This window comes from Desmodus rotundus, chromosome 2 (genome assembly GCF_022682495.2).
Source record: "Desmodus rotundus isolate HL8 chromosome 2, HLdesRot8A.1, whole genome shotgun sequence".
Taxonomy (NCBI): domain Eukaryota; kingdom Metazoa; phylum Chordata; class Mammalia; order Chiroptera; family Phyllostomidae; genus Desmodus; species Desmodus rotundus.
The window spans coordinates 117,348,319-117,364,829 of NC_071388.1; the positions used below are offsets into that span (position 1 = coordinate 117,348,319).

A 16,511-nucleotide genomic window follows, 5' to 3' on the forward strand; every position below is an offset into this window, starting at 1 on the left:
ACAGGAATACACCATTGTATATGTCAAGACATGCCCAAGAATATTCGCCAGCAACATTATTGATAAAAGCCCAAAGTGCAAACAATCCAAATATTCAGCAACAGTATATCTGACATGGTAATAAATAGACAAGTAAGTAATAGTACATAATTTATACTATAGAAATACTATATATTACATATATTACATATAGTATATGTAACATATAGTATATATAGAATATAACAGAGTGCTATAGAACAATGAAAATGCACCAACTACTGTCAACACATCACATGGGTGAAACTCACAAATAATGTTGAGCAAATAAAGCTATACACAAATAAGATGAACAAAGATTTGATAAATAAATATTTCAGACAAGACTCAGATAAAATCAGGGCTGTCATTTAACTTTGTTCAGCAAAGGTTTTATTAACAGACTGTTTATGTAAGATTAAAATGAAAATGTATGTTATTTAGGAGAACAAATTCCTTTCAAGCACACTCAAGAACACTTATAAAAACTGCCCACATACTATTGATCACCTCCACTAAATAATCATAATGCAACGATCTGTCAGTTTTCTTAAAGACCCAGTTTCAACTAGAACTTGCATTTGATAGTTACAAACCCTACACTACAAAGACTTTTCTTCATTGAGTAAGGATTTTAAACTGTACTATAAATAAACCATTTTAATTTTAAAATATAACCTAAATTCAGATTTATAACCAGAGATCATTTTTAAAAGAGACATAAAATACTTACATTAACTTTGAAAGCTTGCACATTGTTATCCAGAAGAAGAATGTTGCAAACCACCTCTGTATTCTGTCTGTCTCGGGCCAACTCTGATGCTCGTACATTGTAGGTTCTGCCAGCAGGCAATCGGAAGCGTGAGGTCATTACTGTCCACACAGGGTCTAATTTGGAAAAAAAAAATTCACTAAATGAAAGAATAGCTCAAGATACAAGGCAGTTTAAAACACAAATTTACTATGTATTTTTCAACCAACATTTTGGTAAAAAGCAATTTTAAATTTTGAAACAGCCGGATACAAATTATAGATATAAAAAAAGATACTGGTGTGTGTGTGTTATCTAAACCAGGGATGTCAAACTTTTTGGCATCTCTGGGTCACACTGGAAGAGGAGTTGTCTTGGGCCACACATTAAATATGCAAACACTAACAAAAACTGATGGGCAAAAACAAAATATCCATGCATAATTTTGTGATATCCGCCACCACAGATAAGCAACACAGTCGTCATATAATAACCTCACTACGCAGCGGCCCTTTCAATAATCTTTTAAAATCATCAAACCAGCCCCAAGTTTGTGATCACTAATATAGAAAATGTATATGTCTAAGTAATAAAACGTTACTGATTTTCTTATACTTTTTATTATAAAAGTGAAAGAAAAGAGGGCATCATCAAATTAGTGGGATGTTTGACATTGTATTTGAGAAACTAGTGCATCAATACCTGCTTTGATAGTAGTTGCAATTCTCAGAGTTCTCAAGATGCTCATCAGATATTTGGGTTCTAATTTTACTCTTAATGTGTTTCATTCTTGAAAATAGTTGCTCGCAAGTGCAGGTGCTGCCAAATAGTGATGACATGAACAAGGTGTGATTGTGAAGCAAGGGATATTTATCACAGGGAAGACAGGACCTATAAAAGTCCAGTAAAGCGACACAATCAAATTTTTCTTTAAACTGAATGTCAGATGGCAGCTCTATGCATTCCATTTGAAAAATGGCAGGTAACATATCTATGTCGGCTAAAAATGGGAGTTGGAAATATAGCAAAATATTATTTTCCTGTAAGTGTTGAAATCTGCTTTCAAATTCTCGTATCAGATTGAAAAGCAAGGCTGCACATTTTTCATTGTTCACAGGACTGTGTTTAGCCAACATATGGAAATGTGTAACATTGTTTGCCTTAATTTAAGCTTGCCATAATTTCAGTCTCATTTGGAATGCAGTTATTATTTGAAACATGGTATTAATAAGTTGCTTTTCACCTTGAAGGCACGTTTAACTATTTAAATGAGCAGTTAAATACACTAAAAATGCTAAATCTGTAAGCCAGTTTTCATCAAGTTCAGTCAAGTTCCAGCACAAATTTGTTTTTTGATACCATAAATGACTTGATAACATGTTGCAAATCATGAAATCCTTTCAATATCCGGCCTCAACTTAGCCATCTTACTTCCTAAAAGCAAATGATGTTGCCATAGTCAGCATTAATACTTTTAAGGAATTCCTGGAATTGGCGATGATTCAATCCCTTGGCTCTTAGGAAATTCAGTCTTGATGATGATTTTTATCCATTTTAAAGTTTTTGTGCACAAATTTTCTTGAGGTATTATGCAACGATACTTCATCAAACATGAGTTTTGGGCAGCAATTGCATCGTCTATTAATTTTACAAGCCCCTCTCTTTTACCTGCCATCGCCAGGGCACCATCAGTAACTACACCAGGTATGTTGACAATGGACAAAGAAAATCGCTTTAACATATTTTTTACTGCTTCGTATAAATCTCTTGATTTAGCTTCACCTTTTAATGGCACTAAAGAAGCCATTTCTTCAGTGACATTATATTTATCATTGATACCTCTAATAAAAATGGCAAGTTGAGCCATATCTGTAGCATCACTGCTATCATCCATGCCAGACCATAAAATTTAAAACTGTCAGCTTTACTCTCCAAACTTTAGACAGATTTTCCAATTTCTTCAGTTCGCCTGGCTATAATCTGGTGAAACAAACTGATTTTAGAGATATCCCCCCCTTTTTTCCAGGGCAAACTGTATCTACCATGCTTTCTATACATTGCTTAATAAACTCACCATCAGTAAATGGTTTTGATTTTTTTGCTATTAAATATGCTACCACACAACTAGTTTTTATAATGGAATCTTCCTGAGTTGTAGCTTTTTGAAAAAATTTTTGTTGAGAAGACTTTTTCCAGTTACACTATATTGTCCTTACGACACAATCCTTCATATGCACTGAATTTCACAATGTTTTTGCATATAATGTTTTTTCAAATTATAGTCTGAAAATTTGCACAAATTCCCTACAAATTAAGCAGAGTGCCTTACTATTTGCCTCAACAAAAAAGTAGTCATCTGTCCACTTTTCATTGAACAATCTTCCTTCATCCATAATTGTTCTTTTTTTGAATTCTTTTTTTATCTTGAGACGTTGTAGAAGCCATGCTGGGATTAAAAAATAAGAATAGATAAGCGACTTTATTTACTTTTATTGTGAAAATTAATTGACAGGAAAATATAAAGCAAGGTTTGGACCTTTCCACAGCCCTCTCGGCTGCCAATGCAGGGCAAGCAGGAGGCCGATTATAAAGCATGGCAGGTGATGTGTGAGGTGCCGAGGAGGTGTGGAAGTACCTTTAATAATTAAATAAGAATGCTTACCTGACTTCTAAATAACATTAAACGTCTAACGTTGCAATGGTAGGTTGAAATATTATTGGTAATCGCAGCCTAAGTCACCATGAGCACATGCAACATCTGATGATGTCGATTCTACTGTCTGTGCTTGGAAGATAAGACACAGGAAGCCAAACACTGCTGTAAAACTGAAGCCGCTCATGCATTCAAATAGTGAGAGCATACGTGCATTTATTTTATGTGACAATGCAACACGCAATCACAAAGAAATCTCACGTTTTAAGTAAATTTACGATTTTGTGTTGGGCTGCATTCACAGCCATCCTGGACCATAGGTGGCCAATGGACTGCAGGGACACTCCTGATTTGAACTAAAATTATAAACTACCTGGAAGATGAGCTTTATTTTTAACTTTTTCCACCAAGTAAATAGACATATTGTTCAGGGAGCCATTCCCACTCAAAATATGTAATCTTAGGAGTAGCCAAAGGGTGGAAAGAGATATGCTACCTCAGGAAGTCAAACATTACTCAATGGTGCAAGTACTAAAAAACACTGTAAAGTGGCAACAGGAGAAAATATTTAACTCTGAAGGTATCCTCCCTTTATTAAGCTTAAGATTTGGGGGAAAATGGGAGTTTGTTTTTAAACATAACAGTACCCTTCATTTTAACTATCCTCAAGTTCAAATTGATTCTAATAGGATTATTCCTATTATTAAGAACACAAAAACTTAAGGCTACAGATCTTTGCTTTTTAATTTGTTACCTAAGAGGTTAAAAAGTATACTGCCTATGGAAAAACATATATCATAGTGGTATCAGCAACACTTGATACTAAAAAACAACAAAGATGTAGCTTTGAAGTCTGAAAGAAAATTATTTGAAACACAGAAGTACTTACAAAAATAAATTAAATTCATGTTATGGACTCTCAGAAAGAAGACACCTATTAAGAAGGGCTCCTAGCCCTAGCTGATTTGGCTCAGTGGATTGACCGTCAGCCTGCAAACCAAAGGGTCATCAGTTAAGATTCCCAGTCAGGGCACATGCCTGGGTTGCAGGCCAGGTCCCCAGTGGGGGGGTGCATGAGAGGCAACCACACATTGATGTTTCTCTCCCTCCCCCTCTTGCTAAATAAGTAAATTAAATTTTTTTAAATAAGAAAAGAAAAGATGATTCCTGGTGGCTAACTGGGCTCAAATTTAAAAACAAAAACAGAGCCTAGTAGCCATCTCTACACAGGTTGCTCTCACACAAACTGCACTTCAGGGAGAAGACTGCTCTGAACTGCCTGCCTGGATTGTTTCTGCCATCTGAGCCAACCTTATAAAGGAGTTCCTGCAATCCTATTTTAAGCAATAGGATTGAGGCTTTCCCCATCCAATTGGAGCTGCACAGCTCTAATAACCAGAACAGCTCTATTCTGACCAATCAGAAAAATGTCTTTTGGACCAATCAAACTGTGAGGATTTGGAGTCCTCATTTGCATGAGGCCAGACAATCAGGGACCAGGGGCAGGGACTTCTGTCTATACAAGCTACTTTCCCTCTGGCTCTGAGAGCACACTTTCCCTTTCCACCCAAGACTGACTGTTTCCCCCACTAAGCTGAAATACTGAAGATGCCTTGCCAGAGAACAGCAGAGCAGAGCAGACCAGTGCAGAGCAGAGCAGACCAGTGCAGAGCAGATCAGCAAGGAACAGAGCAGAGTTATCTAGCCAGAGAGGGGCCCGACTAGTCCCAGGGCTGCCTCACAGCCATGCTGTATCACAATTGAGCTGTTTTGTGCGGAACAGTTTCCTTCTTCACTGCAACCCAAATTGGGGATTCCTGTTGGTATTGATTTGGTGCCAACAACCATCTGTTAACAATGTGAAAAAATAAAGCTAGACTATTTATTTACTTTTAGAAAGGGGAAGGGAGGGAGAAAGAGAGAGAGAGAAACATCAATGTGTGGTTGCCTTTCTTTCACATGCCCCCCCCCTCCTGGGGACCTAGCCCACAACCCAAACATGTACCCTAGACTGAGAATCAAACCAGCGACCCTTAGGTTCACAGGCCAGCACTCAATCTACTGAGCCACACCAGCCAGGGCCAAAGCTAGACATTTTCAACCATTCAAGGATTCAAACTTTAAAATCCATAAAACTTCGATCCTAAAGACAATTAGATAAAGGAAACTACACTACAAATACAAGTATATAGAATTTGAAAACATGAATAAACAATAAGTAGTAAGACATTTGAATGAGTAAACAAAAAAGTACTAAGAAACAGCAGTTAAAATCAGTGCTTTTCAATAACTGCAGTTGACATCATAACCTCTTCATGTCAAAAGGATTAAAGCTAAACCCTGTCAGGTGTGGCTTGGCTGGCTGAAGCATCATCCCGTGCACTGAAAAGTCACCGGTTCAATTCCAGTCAGGGTACAGACCTAGGTTGCGGGTTTGGCCCCTGGTCAAGGTACAGTATGGGAGGCAACCAATCAATGTTTTTCTCTCCCTCCCAAAATCAATAAATGTATCCTCCCCAAGAAAAAATGTTTAAAAAAAGGATTAAAGCTAAAAGTAAAAGTCAACGTTACATAAATATAAAAATTGTATAGAGGAAAACATCTTTAGCATATTGACAGAGTAGGGCTAGCCAGGTAAGATTCATCAATTAAAAGGCAGTGATTGGCCCTGGCTAGTGTGGCTCAATGGATTGAGCACTTGTCTGAGAACCAAAAAGTTACCAAATCGATTCCCAGTCAGGGCACATGCCTGGGTTGTGGGCCATGCCTCCTTGTTGGGGGTGTACAAGAGTCAGCCGAATCAATATTTTTCTCCCTCTTTCTCCCTCCTTTCCCCTCTCTAAAAAGTAACATAAGTGATTGGTGGTTTCTGGTTGGTCCCACATGTAAGGAGCTTGAAAGTCCCCAGTCCATCCTAACAAGTAAAAAGCAGATCAGACTGGAAAACCAGCAACTCTCTTAAAACCGAAAGAGAGAGAGGGCACAGCCCTGACTATTGTGACTCAATTGGTTGGGTGTCATCACACTTGCTGGTTTGACTCCCAAACACACTTGAGATTCCCATAGGTTGGGGGGGATGGGTGGCCACTATGAAATAACACCAGAGCACTCTGTTCTTCTCAACCTGGCCTACCTACCCTCAGAAGAATCTAGTTAACGAGAGCCTAACTGACCTGGGACAAGGAAAATACCCAACCCCAACCCACTCTAGCCATGTTGTATACCTAAATGGAGAGAAAAAGAAAAGAAAAACATTTACATTCACAGTCCAGGTGCATAAGTTCACTAAAATGCTGAGAGCTAATCATAGGACCAAAGAATGCTTCCCCTACCCCACTACTCACTGCTAAGGTCCTATTTATAGCAGCTCCTTTTTAGCAGGATACCATGCCTGCCTATCAAGAAAAATTTACAAGGCGTATCGAAAGGCAAAAAACACAGTGTGAACAGACAGAGCAAGCATCAGACCCAGACGTGGAAGGGATGTTGGAATTATTAGACAACAATAAATATGCCAAGGTCTCTAATGGATAAGGTAGAAACAGCATGCAAGAACAGATGGGCAACGTAAGCATAGAGATGGAAACCCTAAGAATGAATCAAAAAAGAAATGTTACAGGTGGAAAAAACAACAGATATGAAGGATGCCTTTGGCAGGCTTGTTAGTATACAAAAAATAGCGAAGGAAAGAATCTGAGCTAGAGAATATATATCTATAGAATCCTCAAAAAAAGGAAAAGAGAAAAAAGACTGAAAAAAAAATAACCCAAAATATCCAAGGACTGGGACAACTACAAAAGCTATAACATACATGTTATGGGAATACCAGAAGAGAGAAAAAGAACAAATAAAATAATGACCAAAAATTTCCCCCAAATTAATACTGGACATGAAACCGTAGATCTTGGAAGCTCAAAGAATGCCAAAAAGGAAAAATGCAAAACAACAAAACATAAAGCAAAACAAACAAAACCACCCACACCATATCATTTTTAAACTACAGAAAATTTTTTTAAAAAGAAATCCTGAAAGAGGCTAGAGGAAAAGAGCACCTTATCCATAATAAGAACAAATATAACTACATCTGATTTCTTAATCGTGCAAGCAAAAAAAGTAGAGTGAAATATTTAAAGTGTTGAAGGGAAAAAAGCCTACCAACCTAGAATTCTGTATTCTGAAAAATTACCTTTCAAAAGAGAAATAAACATTTTTCTCAGACAAAAAGAGAAGAGAGAATTTGTTGCCAGTGGACTTGTCCTACAAAATATTTTAAAAGAAGCTCTTTCAAGAGAAGGAAAGTATAGGTCAAAACTCACATCCATATAAAGGAAGAGCATCAAAGAAGGAATACATGAAGGTAAATTTAAAACTTTTTAAAAAATTCTTAATTGAGCAGACAGATAACAGTACAGCACCCTCCACTTGAGTGTAGGAAGGGCTTAGGAATTTGATGGGATTTTCCAAATGTGATTACAGTCCCAAATCAGCTAAATTAACTGAAAGAGAGATTATCCTTGGTGGGCCTGACTTAAATCAGGCGAAAGCCCTTGCAAGACTGAGAGAGACCTTCCTGAAGTGAACAAAATTCTGCTGGCTTTAAAATCATGATCTTCCATGTATTGAGAGGACCTATGACAGAGACCATGTGGCAAGAAAGTGCAGGGGCCTCTAACAGCTGACAGCCAGCAAGGAACTGAAGACCTTAGTCCCACAGTGGACTGTTATTTGTCAACAATAACATGAATTTGGAAGAGAACCCCAAGCTCCCGCAGTCCAATCAACATGGACATGTAACTTTGTAAGTCCCAAAACCAAGCTGCACTCATACTCTTGACCCACAGATAGAGGGATAAAAGAAATGTCCACTGTTTTAAGATGCTAAATTTACAGTAATTCATTACATAACAGAAAATTAATACATCTTTCACAGTGGTACTACTCAACCAACAAACATTCACAAGACGTAGAAAGAAAATATACATGAAGAATGAAGCAACATACATGATGGTCTCTTTGTGCAAGTTCCACTCTTTCCAGTAATGGATCTATACGTCCCTCCCCAACCCTGGCCTCCCTTCACCAGGGATGAGTGGTTTAGCGAAAGTGACCAAAGACATAAGGAAATATGGGAGTAACAGCAGAAACAAGTTAGTTTTAACAGTAGGGGGAGCTACCAAAAAAATGGCCTATGTTACAAAGACATCCCAAGGTCAAAGCAAGGTCTGACAGGAATGACAAGATCAAAAGATATCAATACATTTTGCCAGCACTAGTCTTTCCCATTTACCGGAACAGTTCAATCCTAAAGCATGAGTGCACTAACCAGCTCTTGCGATCTCCCCCAAAATAACAATATTTTTAGTTAGATACCAATATATTCACCTTTTTGCCACACTTGCTTTCAATTTATAAAGCAATATAATTCTGTTTCATTTCAAGAGAATTTTACTACTTGAAAATTCTAACCTTCTAAGAGTAATAAATCTTCATGTTTCCAAAAGAGAAAGAAATCAAATAAAATCCTCCATTACTTTTCTCATTTGAAAGTTGTTTCGGTGCAATTTATAAATATAAATATTTATATATATATATATATATATATAAAAAGCTGCTGTCAGTAGAACCCTGGCTGGGTAGTACAGTTGGCTGGAGTGTCACACCAAAAGGTTTCGGGTTCAATTACCAGTCAGGGCACATACCTAGGTTGCAGGTTCTAACCCTGGTCAAGGCACATACAGGATGCAATCAATTGATGTTTCCTCTCACACTGATGTTTCTCTCTCTTTCTCTCTCTCTCCCTCCTCCCCTTCCTCTCTATCTAAAATCAATAAACATACCGTTGGGTGAAGATTAAAAAAATAACTGCAGTCAGTGGAAAAGAGCCCATCTCCACTAAGGAAAGATTATAAATTATGATCTATAAAAATGTTCATCTTTAAATATACTCAATGTACTAATAAAATCTTAAATATTCTAAAATTATGATAAATCTTTTTGTTTCTGATATTAAAAATTTATACAGATGTTCAAACTATAAAAATTATGGATAAAGATATAAAGGCAAATCAGTACCAAAAGGATAGTCATTATATGCAAAAAAAATAGGAACTTCAATCCCTACCTTGCACCATTTGCAAAAATTAACTCAAAATGTATCACAAATAGAAGTAAAATAATACAACTTTTTAAAGAAAACACAAGAGAAATCCTTAGGACCTTAGATTAGGCAAATATTTCTTAGAACCGTCACCATGAGCTCAATCCTTAAAAGAATAAGCTGATATGTTCGATGCCATCAAAATTAAAATATCTACGTATCAAAAGACACTGTTAAAGAAATAAAAGATGCAGGAACTATTGTAAAGGACACATGGACAAAATCGGGGGGGTGGGGGTTGGGGAGGGAGGTGGGTTCAGCTGGGGTGGGGGGGAGGGAAGGAGAGAAAAGGCATACAACTGTAATTGAATAACAATAAAAATTTTAAAAAATAATAAAAAAAATAAAAGACAAGCCAGAGGGTGGGAGTATATATCTGATAGACGACTTGTATCCATAATATATAAAGAACTCAAAACTCAGTAATAAAGGGGAAAAATCCAATTAAAACACAAGCAAAAGATTTGAACAGATACTTCACCAAAGATACATGGATGGCAAACCACCACATACCAAATAAGGCTCAACATCATTAGACATTAGGCACACGCAATTTAAAACCATAATATGGCATCACTGCATACCTAGCATAATGGCTAAAATAAAAAAGTAGTGGCAATACCAAGAGAGGCATGGACCAGGTAAAAATGGATCTCATTCATTGCTGGTTGTGGGGTTAATGCTGCACGTGGCCTTTCTACCACCTGCGATGGAAGGTGGGCCAAAGGGCCCCCCTGGCCAGAAGGAACGTGTATTGTCCTGAGGGACAGAATGGAGCTCCCTCCTTATCTCCCCTGCGAATCAGTTTCCGGTGACTGCTTCTTGACCTTTCCCTCCTGCCCTACACAATGATGTAATGTGGCTCCAGGCTACACAAGGTTTGTGCAACTTGGACTCAGACACCTTTGTCTGGAGCCCCTTATAACAAGCCTCAGAATAGGGGAGGTGCAGTCCTGCTTTGCCCATCTGCCACTATCGGTGCTCCCTGTAATGTGAGTAATAAAGACTATGTCTGCTCCATCAGGTCCTCCTTGTGGTTTTTTCAGTTTATCCAAACAAGCAGTCAAGATTCCTGGGCTCAAACTCCTGCATTACAATCGGCGCAGTAGGCAGGATTCGGATACTCTGAAAAATCCCTGCATTGAGTTGACTGTGGGTGCAGTATGCCAAGTGGTGGGTTACCAAGCAGAATACTGGGCAGGCCAACAAATTCTATATGGTTCAAGGTGGCAAACCTTAATTCATGGGGACCGCTGAGGGACTGGGGGAATGCCCCCGAAACTCCTGTTGTTTCCACAGGCTTTGCAACATGTAGGAGAGCACTGCACCTTAGGAATAAAGAAAGACCTTTGCCATATTGACACTGCCGTCGGTTGGCTGATGCTGCCAGCACTGTGGAATGTGACTGAAAAGCAGATAGTGGCAATGGCGCACACTTTGCATTTAGAAGAGAAAATGAAACTAGAAAGGGACATGTGTCTACAGGCAGACAATAAGGACACCCTAGGGAGACAATTTTAACCAATTACAGCGTGCCACCTTGCCAGGATCAGGGTGGGGGGAGGGCGACTAGCACCTACTTGTATATGAGCGATCGTGACCGCAATCCTCGAAAGGGGGATCCTATGGCTGAAAGTGAAAGTGACTCGTACATACAGATTATAGTGGATGAGGACTGGGAGGATGTAAAGGACAAAGAAAGAAAAAAAAAAGAGAATTTAACTGAAAAGTAAGCTGAAAGGTCCTGTGAAGGTAACCCGCAAACAGCTATGGAATGACCTGGTAAAGGCTGGGGTAGATAGAGACAAAATAGACAAAAAGCCTACCCAATGTCCTTGTAAACCTGTGGCAGCAATTGAAACCTGAACAGTTCCAGCCTACAGTGATATCCACTGTGCAGATGTTGGAATGGACACCATCAACTAAGATGGTCCCATCAGCACCCCCAGAGCTAATACCCCATTTGGCTTACTTTATGGCTACCGTGCTTGTGGAACTGCCTCTGGCCCTCCTGGAGAACAATCCATGGGGTGGGACCTGCTTACGGGGACCCTGTGGGAACTGGAGTCCTCATGTACAACTTGCTATTTACCAGTTTCCAAAGAACGTACAAAGAGTGTTGGCTTTGGCTGACATTGGTGCAGAATGTACTCTTATTTATGGTAAACCAGAAAAGTTTCTAGAGGACCCATAACTGCCATTGATGGCTAGGAAGGGCAATCCAGTTGGGTGTGAGCTGTGACATTAACCTTGGGGTAGGGCATTTGGCACTACACCCCTATAAGGAATATGCTTCCCCTATCCCAGAGTATATTCTAGGAATTGACATTCTAGCCAGCATGTGCCTACAGACCACCATGGGGGAGTTTTGCTTCCAAAAACAGGTTGTGAAAGCTGTTTTGAGGGGGCATGCCAAACACCCCCATGTCACTTTCCACTCACCATAGAGTAGTGGCCACCAAATAATACCGCATTCCAGGTGGCCAAAAAGAAATGGGGGGGGGGGGGACCATAGAAGAATTGGCTATGGTGAACATCATCAGACCCCCATACAGCCCCCATAACTCACCTGTGTGACCAGTCCAGAAACCAAATGGAACTTGGCAAATGACTGTAGATTACAGAGAACTAAATAAGGTAATTCCCTTCCTTTGCAGCCGTGCCTAACATAGCTAGCCTCCTAGACCAGCTCAGCCATGGGCTGGGCACATATCATTATGTATTAGATTTAGCTAATGTCTTTTTCCCAATAGACTTACACACTAATAGTCAGGACCAGTTTGCCTTCAACTGAGAGGGCCGCCAGTGGACATTTACTGTTGTACCCCAGGGTTACTTGCACAGCCCTGCTGTTTGCCATGGCCTTAAGGCTGAAGACTTAGCAGCATGGACTGTTCACTGGTTTGCTAGATTGTACCATTACATTGATGATATCATGCCAACCTCTGATTCCCTTACCGAGTTAGAACATGCTGCTCCTCTGCCATTGGCTCATCTCCAAGGCCAAGGACAGTCAATTCCAACAAAATCCAGGGATCTGGATTGTCTGCCAAATTATTGGGGGTTGTCTGGCCTCTGGCAATGGCAAGGATGCACCAAGGTGCCAATTGGTTTCTGGTCCCATCTCTGGAAAGGAGCAGAGGCTCGAAATTGAGCAACAGAACAAGTGAACACTGTTTACGAAACTCTCTTGGCTACTGAAGCCATCACCAAACATGCTGAGGTTCGAGTACATACTACCTATCCCATTGCTGGGTGGGTAAAGGACCTTGTAAATCGACCCAAGAACTCAGTAACTTAGAGTGGCTGTTCTGTGTTACTCCAGAGTTGGCGACACACACTCTGAGTCAAGAACTGCAGCAGCTCTTGGGCCCAGTTACTTATCAAGATGCAGGCAAAGAAGCCCCCACTCTCCTTCCCATGCCTGAATCTACTATTAAAGAAGGATGAGCCCCTGAACCTGAGAACACTTGGTATACTGATGGCTCTTGCTGGGGCCAGCCACTCACCTGGAGAGCAGTAGCCTATCAGACCAGCAAGACAGCACATGAATGGAAGATAACTCAGGACAAAGTAGGCAGTGGGCCAAGATGAGAGCTGTCTGGACAGTCATATCCTGAGAACCAGAACCAGTAACAATTTGCACAGACAGCTGGGCAGTATACAAAGGACTAACTCAATAGTTGCCCCCTTGGAAACAAGATGACTGGCAAGTGGCTTAGTGACCCTTATGGGACAGAACCTATGGAAGGACATTTATGAACATAGCCTGGAAAAGGTAGTAACTGTTCAGTATGTCAATGGACACCAACCTCTCCACAGCCCAGGCAATGTTGAGGCTGATGACCTGGCATGCATGTGCTGGCTAGAAGAGGCCCCAGCAGAAGACACAGTCAAGTGGTTCCACAGAAAGATGTGCCACACAGGACAGAAAATTTTAGGGGAAGTAGTAAAAACTTGGCGCAGACCGCTCCAATGCAGTCACAGCCTGTCAGTAATGCACTGTCTGAAGCACCCTCACTGGCTACCCAAGATATGGGTGGCCTGAGATGGGGGGGGCACCATGCTGACCTGCTGGTAGGTCAACTAAACTGGCCCCCTACCACTATTCGAAAGCTCACGCTATGCCCTAGTGTGCGTAGACATGACCACTGGCTTGCAACAAGCATACCCATGCAAGTGGGCCACACAGTGAGCCACCATCTGAGGCCTAAAACAGTTATGTGCTGCCCATGGGACCCCAGACACCAATGAAAGCAACCAAGGCACCCATTTTTATGGGACATCAGGTACAAGACTGGGATACCCTCAGAATAGATTGGAAAGTCCCTCTACCATACCATCCTACCAGAGCTGGCCTCATTGAGAGATATAACAGCCTCCTGAAAGATGCTCTGAAGACTGACTCTGGCTCATTCCAGGGGTGGACGACCGTCTTTCCAACTGCTTATAAGCTTTGAATGAACAGCCTAGAGTGGGACAAGCATCTCCTGTCGACTTCCTCAGTAGACCTTGGGCGGCACCCATTCACCTACAATTAAGCACCCAGGAGCCTCTGCTGAACCCTGGATCTGGACAACAAAATAACATGCTCTTGCCAGCACCCAAAGATATACCCCTGGGGAAAAGCACTCTCATCTGGCCTTGGCAGGCACAGGTAGATTCTCACTGGTGTTCCTTGGTGGCTCCTTGGGGAGAGGGACTCGTATTAGGGTTACAGCTAGCACCCATGGTAACAGCCTCCTGGCCCCTTACCCTTGTTTGTTATAACCCACAGCAGACCTCAATTCCTAAGAGAACTTACATAAACTCAGTTTGGCGAATACACGCACCTCCCCTGGCCCTTTGAGTACAGGAGGACCTTAGCCTAGGGCCAGATAGGGCATGGTACCAATGGCCAGGGCATCCTTAAAATGAGTCTCAGAGTCAGGGAGATGTGGTTCTGCTTTGCCAACCTGCTACCGTTGGTGCTCCCTGCAATGTGAGTAATAAAGGCTATGCCTGCTCCATCAGGTGAGGTGCTCCTTGTGTTTTTCTTGGTTTATCTGAATGAGCAGTCAAGATCCCTGGGCTTGAACTCCTGCGTTATACTGGTGGGAATTTCAAATGTTACAACAATATTGGAAAACACTTTGGCACTTTTCTACAAATTTTAAACTTACTCCAAATTTATGAGCTATCCATTCCATTGCTAGGTAAATGCATATGTCCATATAAAGACTTGTACATGAATGTTCACAGTAACTTCATTTGTTAGAGTCAAGCACTGTGAAGAAAACAAATGTCTATTAATAGGTGATGGATTTATTCATATGTGATACGTAATAATTCACCTGTGGCACATTAATAAAAAGGAACACATGTAGTTAGTAAAACAGAATAAAATATTGTTAGTACAACAACATGGACAAATCTCAAAATAATTATGCTGAGGGAAAAAAATTAGATCAAAAAGAGAGAATGCATATTATATGATTCCATTTATATGAAATTCTAGAAAACACAAACTAACCTTTGGTGAAAAACAGCAGACCAGGGGGACAAGAGCAGGGTGTGGTGGTACAGGGGAAGAAATTACTCTGGAACATGAGAAAATATAGGGTAGAAATGAGTATGTTCATTATATTGATTGTGATGGTGTTTTAGGGATGTATAAATATGTCAAAACCTATCAAATATTATACTTTAAATATATAGTTTATTATACACTATTTTAACTCAATAAAGTTGTTAAAAACATGTAATAGCCAAACCACTTAAGCAAAATATACAGAGAATTTTGATGTTCTGGTTTATAACCTGGTGGTTATAAAACTACATTCAATTAACTTAACATAACAAATATTTGGGGCATTTTTCTTCATGACGTTAATACGCCTGATCTCTTCTACAAATGGCAGGTGGTTTGTTCAAGGTTACACAGGCAAAAGTGATAAGAGTGGCATGTGAATACAGATCTGTCTAATCTCAAAGGCAATAATATTATTTCCACCACAACATAATGAAGTAATTTCTACTTTATGGAAGCATTTAAATTAATTGAAGACATCACTGAGAAAAGAGTCATCACCATTTGTGAGTTTTACAAATCTTCAATCAGATCCATTGCACTTTCTCCATTGTTTCCTCAATTTCTACCTCAATACTCCCACAAAAAAAAAAAATTGAGGAGGAAGATCAATCACAACTAAGGATCCATGATGGCAGAGAAACAGGTGGGAGCTACACTCACCTTTTTCCAGGACCAAACTGGAATTATACTTAATGTATAGGACAATCATCCTAAATAACCAACTGAAGACTAGTTGAAGAGGCTTATAAACAAGGAATTAAAAAAGACGGCACATCAAGACTGGTAGGAAGGATGGCAAAAGGTAAATGGCTGGCCCACTCCCACGGGTGGAGGCTGAGGTTCTGTAGGGATATCTCAGCTGCTGGGTGGTAAGGGGGTTCTCGGGGTATGGGGTGGTTCTCAGAAGGGAGAATTAAAAGGGAAATAATAAAGATTAGAGCAGAAATAAATGAAACAGAGTCTAAAAACCACAAACTATCAATGAAACCAAGAGCTCTTTGAAAAGATAAGACAACTGACAAACCTTTAACCAGACTCATCAAGAAAAAAAAGAGAGCCCTGGCTGGTGTGGCTCAGTGGATTGAGGTCCGGCCCTGTCCAATCCCAGGTCACGGCACATACCTGGGTTGCAGGCCAGGTTCCCAGTTGGGGGTGTATGGGAGGCAACCGATTGATGTTTCTATCACACATTGGTGTTTCTCTCCCTTCTCCCTCCCTAAAAAATAAAGTCTTTAAAAAATAATAATAAAAAGGAGGGAACCCAAATAAATACGGTCAAATGAAAGAGAAGTAACAACTGACAGCAAAGAAATACAAAGGATTATAAGAAAATATGATGAACTATATGCCAAAAAGTTAT

The 16,511-nt window shown here is 40.1% G+C and overlaps 1 protein-coding gene across 9 annotated transcripts in view; it reads right to left on the minus strand.

The window, feature by feature from the left end:
* PTPN4 (protein tyrosine phosphatase non-receptor type 4) overlaps positions 1-16,511 on the minus strand; it is a 249,822-nt gene that overhangs the window by 205,937 nt on the left and 27,374 nt on the right. For 2 of the 9 annotated variants that reach the window (XM_071220645.1, XM_053918578.2), the window contains exon 2: positions 752-906. In XM_071220645.1, the coding sequence (XP_071076746.1) occupies positions 752-889 (138 nt within the window). In that variant the 5' untranslated portion in view covers positions 890-906. Of the gene's footprint in view, positions 1-751; positions 907-1,471; positions 1,566-3,098; positions 3,195-12,537; positions 12,706-14,741; positions 14,846-15,091; positions 15,159-16,273; positions 16,346-16,511 lie in introns of those variants that run through there. The other 7 variants (XM_053918580.2, XM_053918581.2, XM_053918575.2 and 4 more) reach the window with 7 other exon arrangements.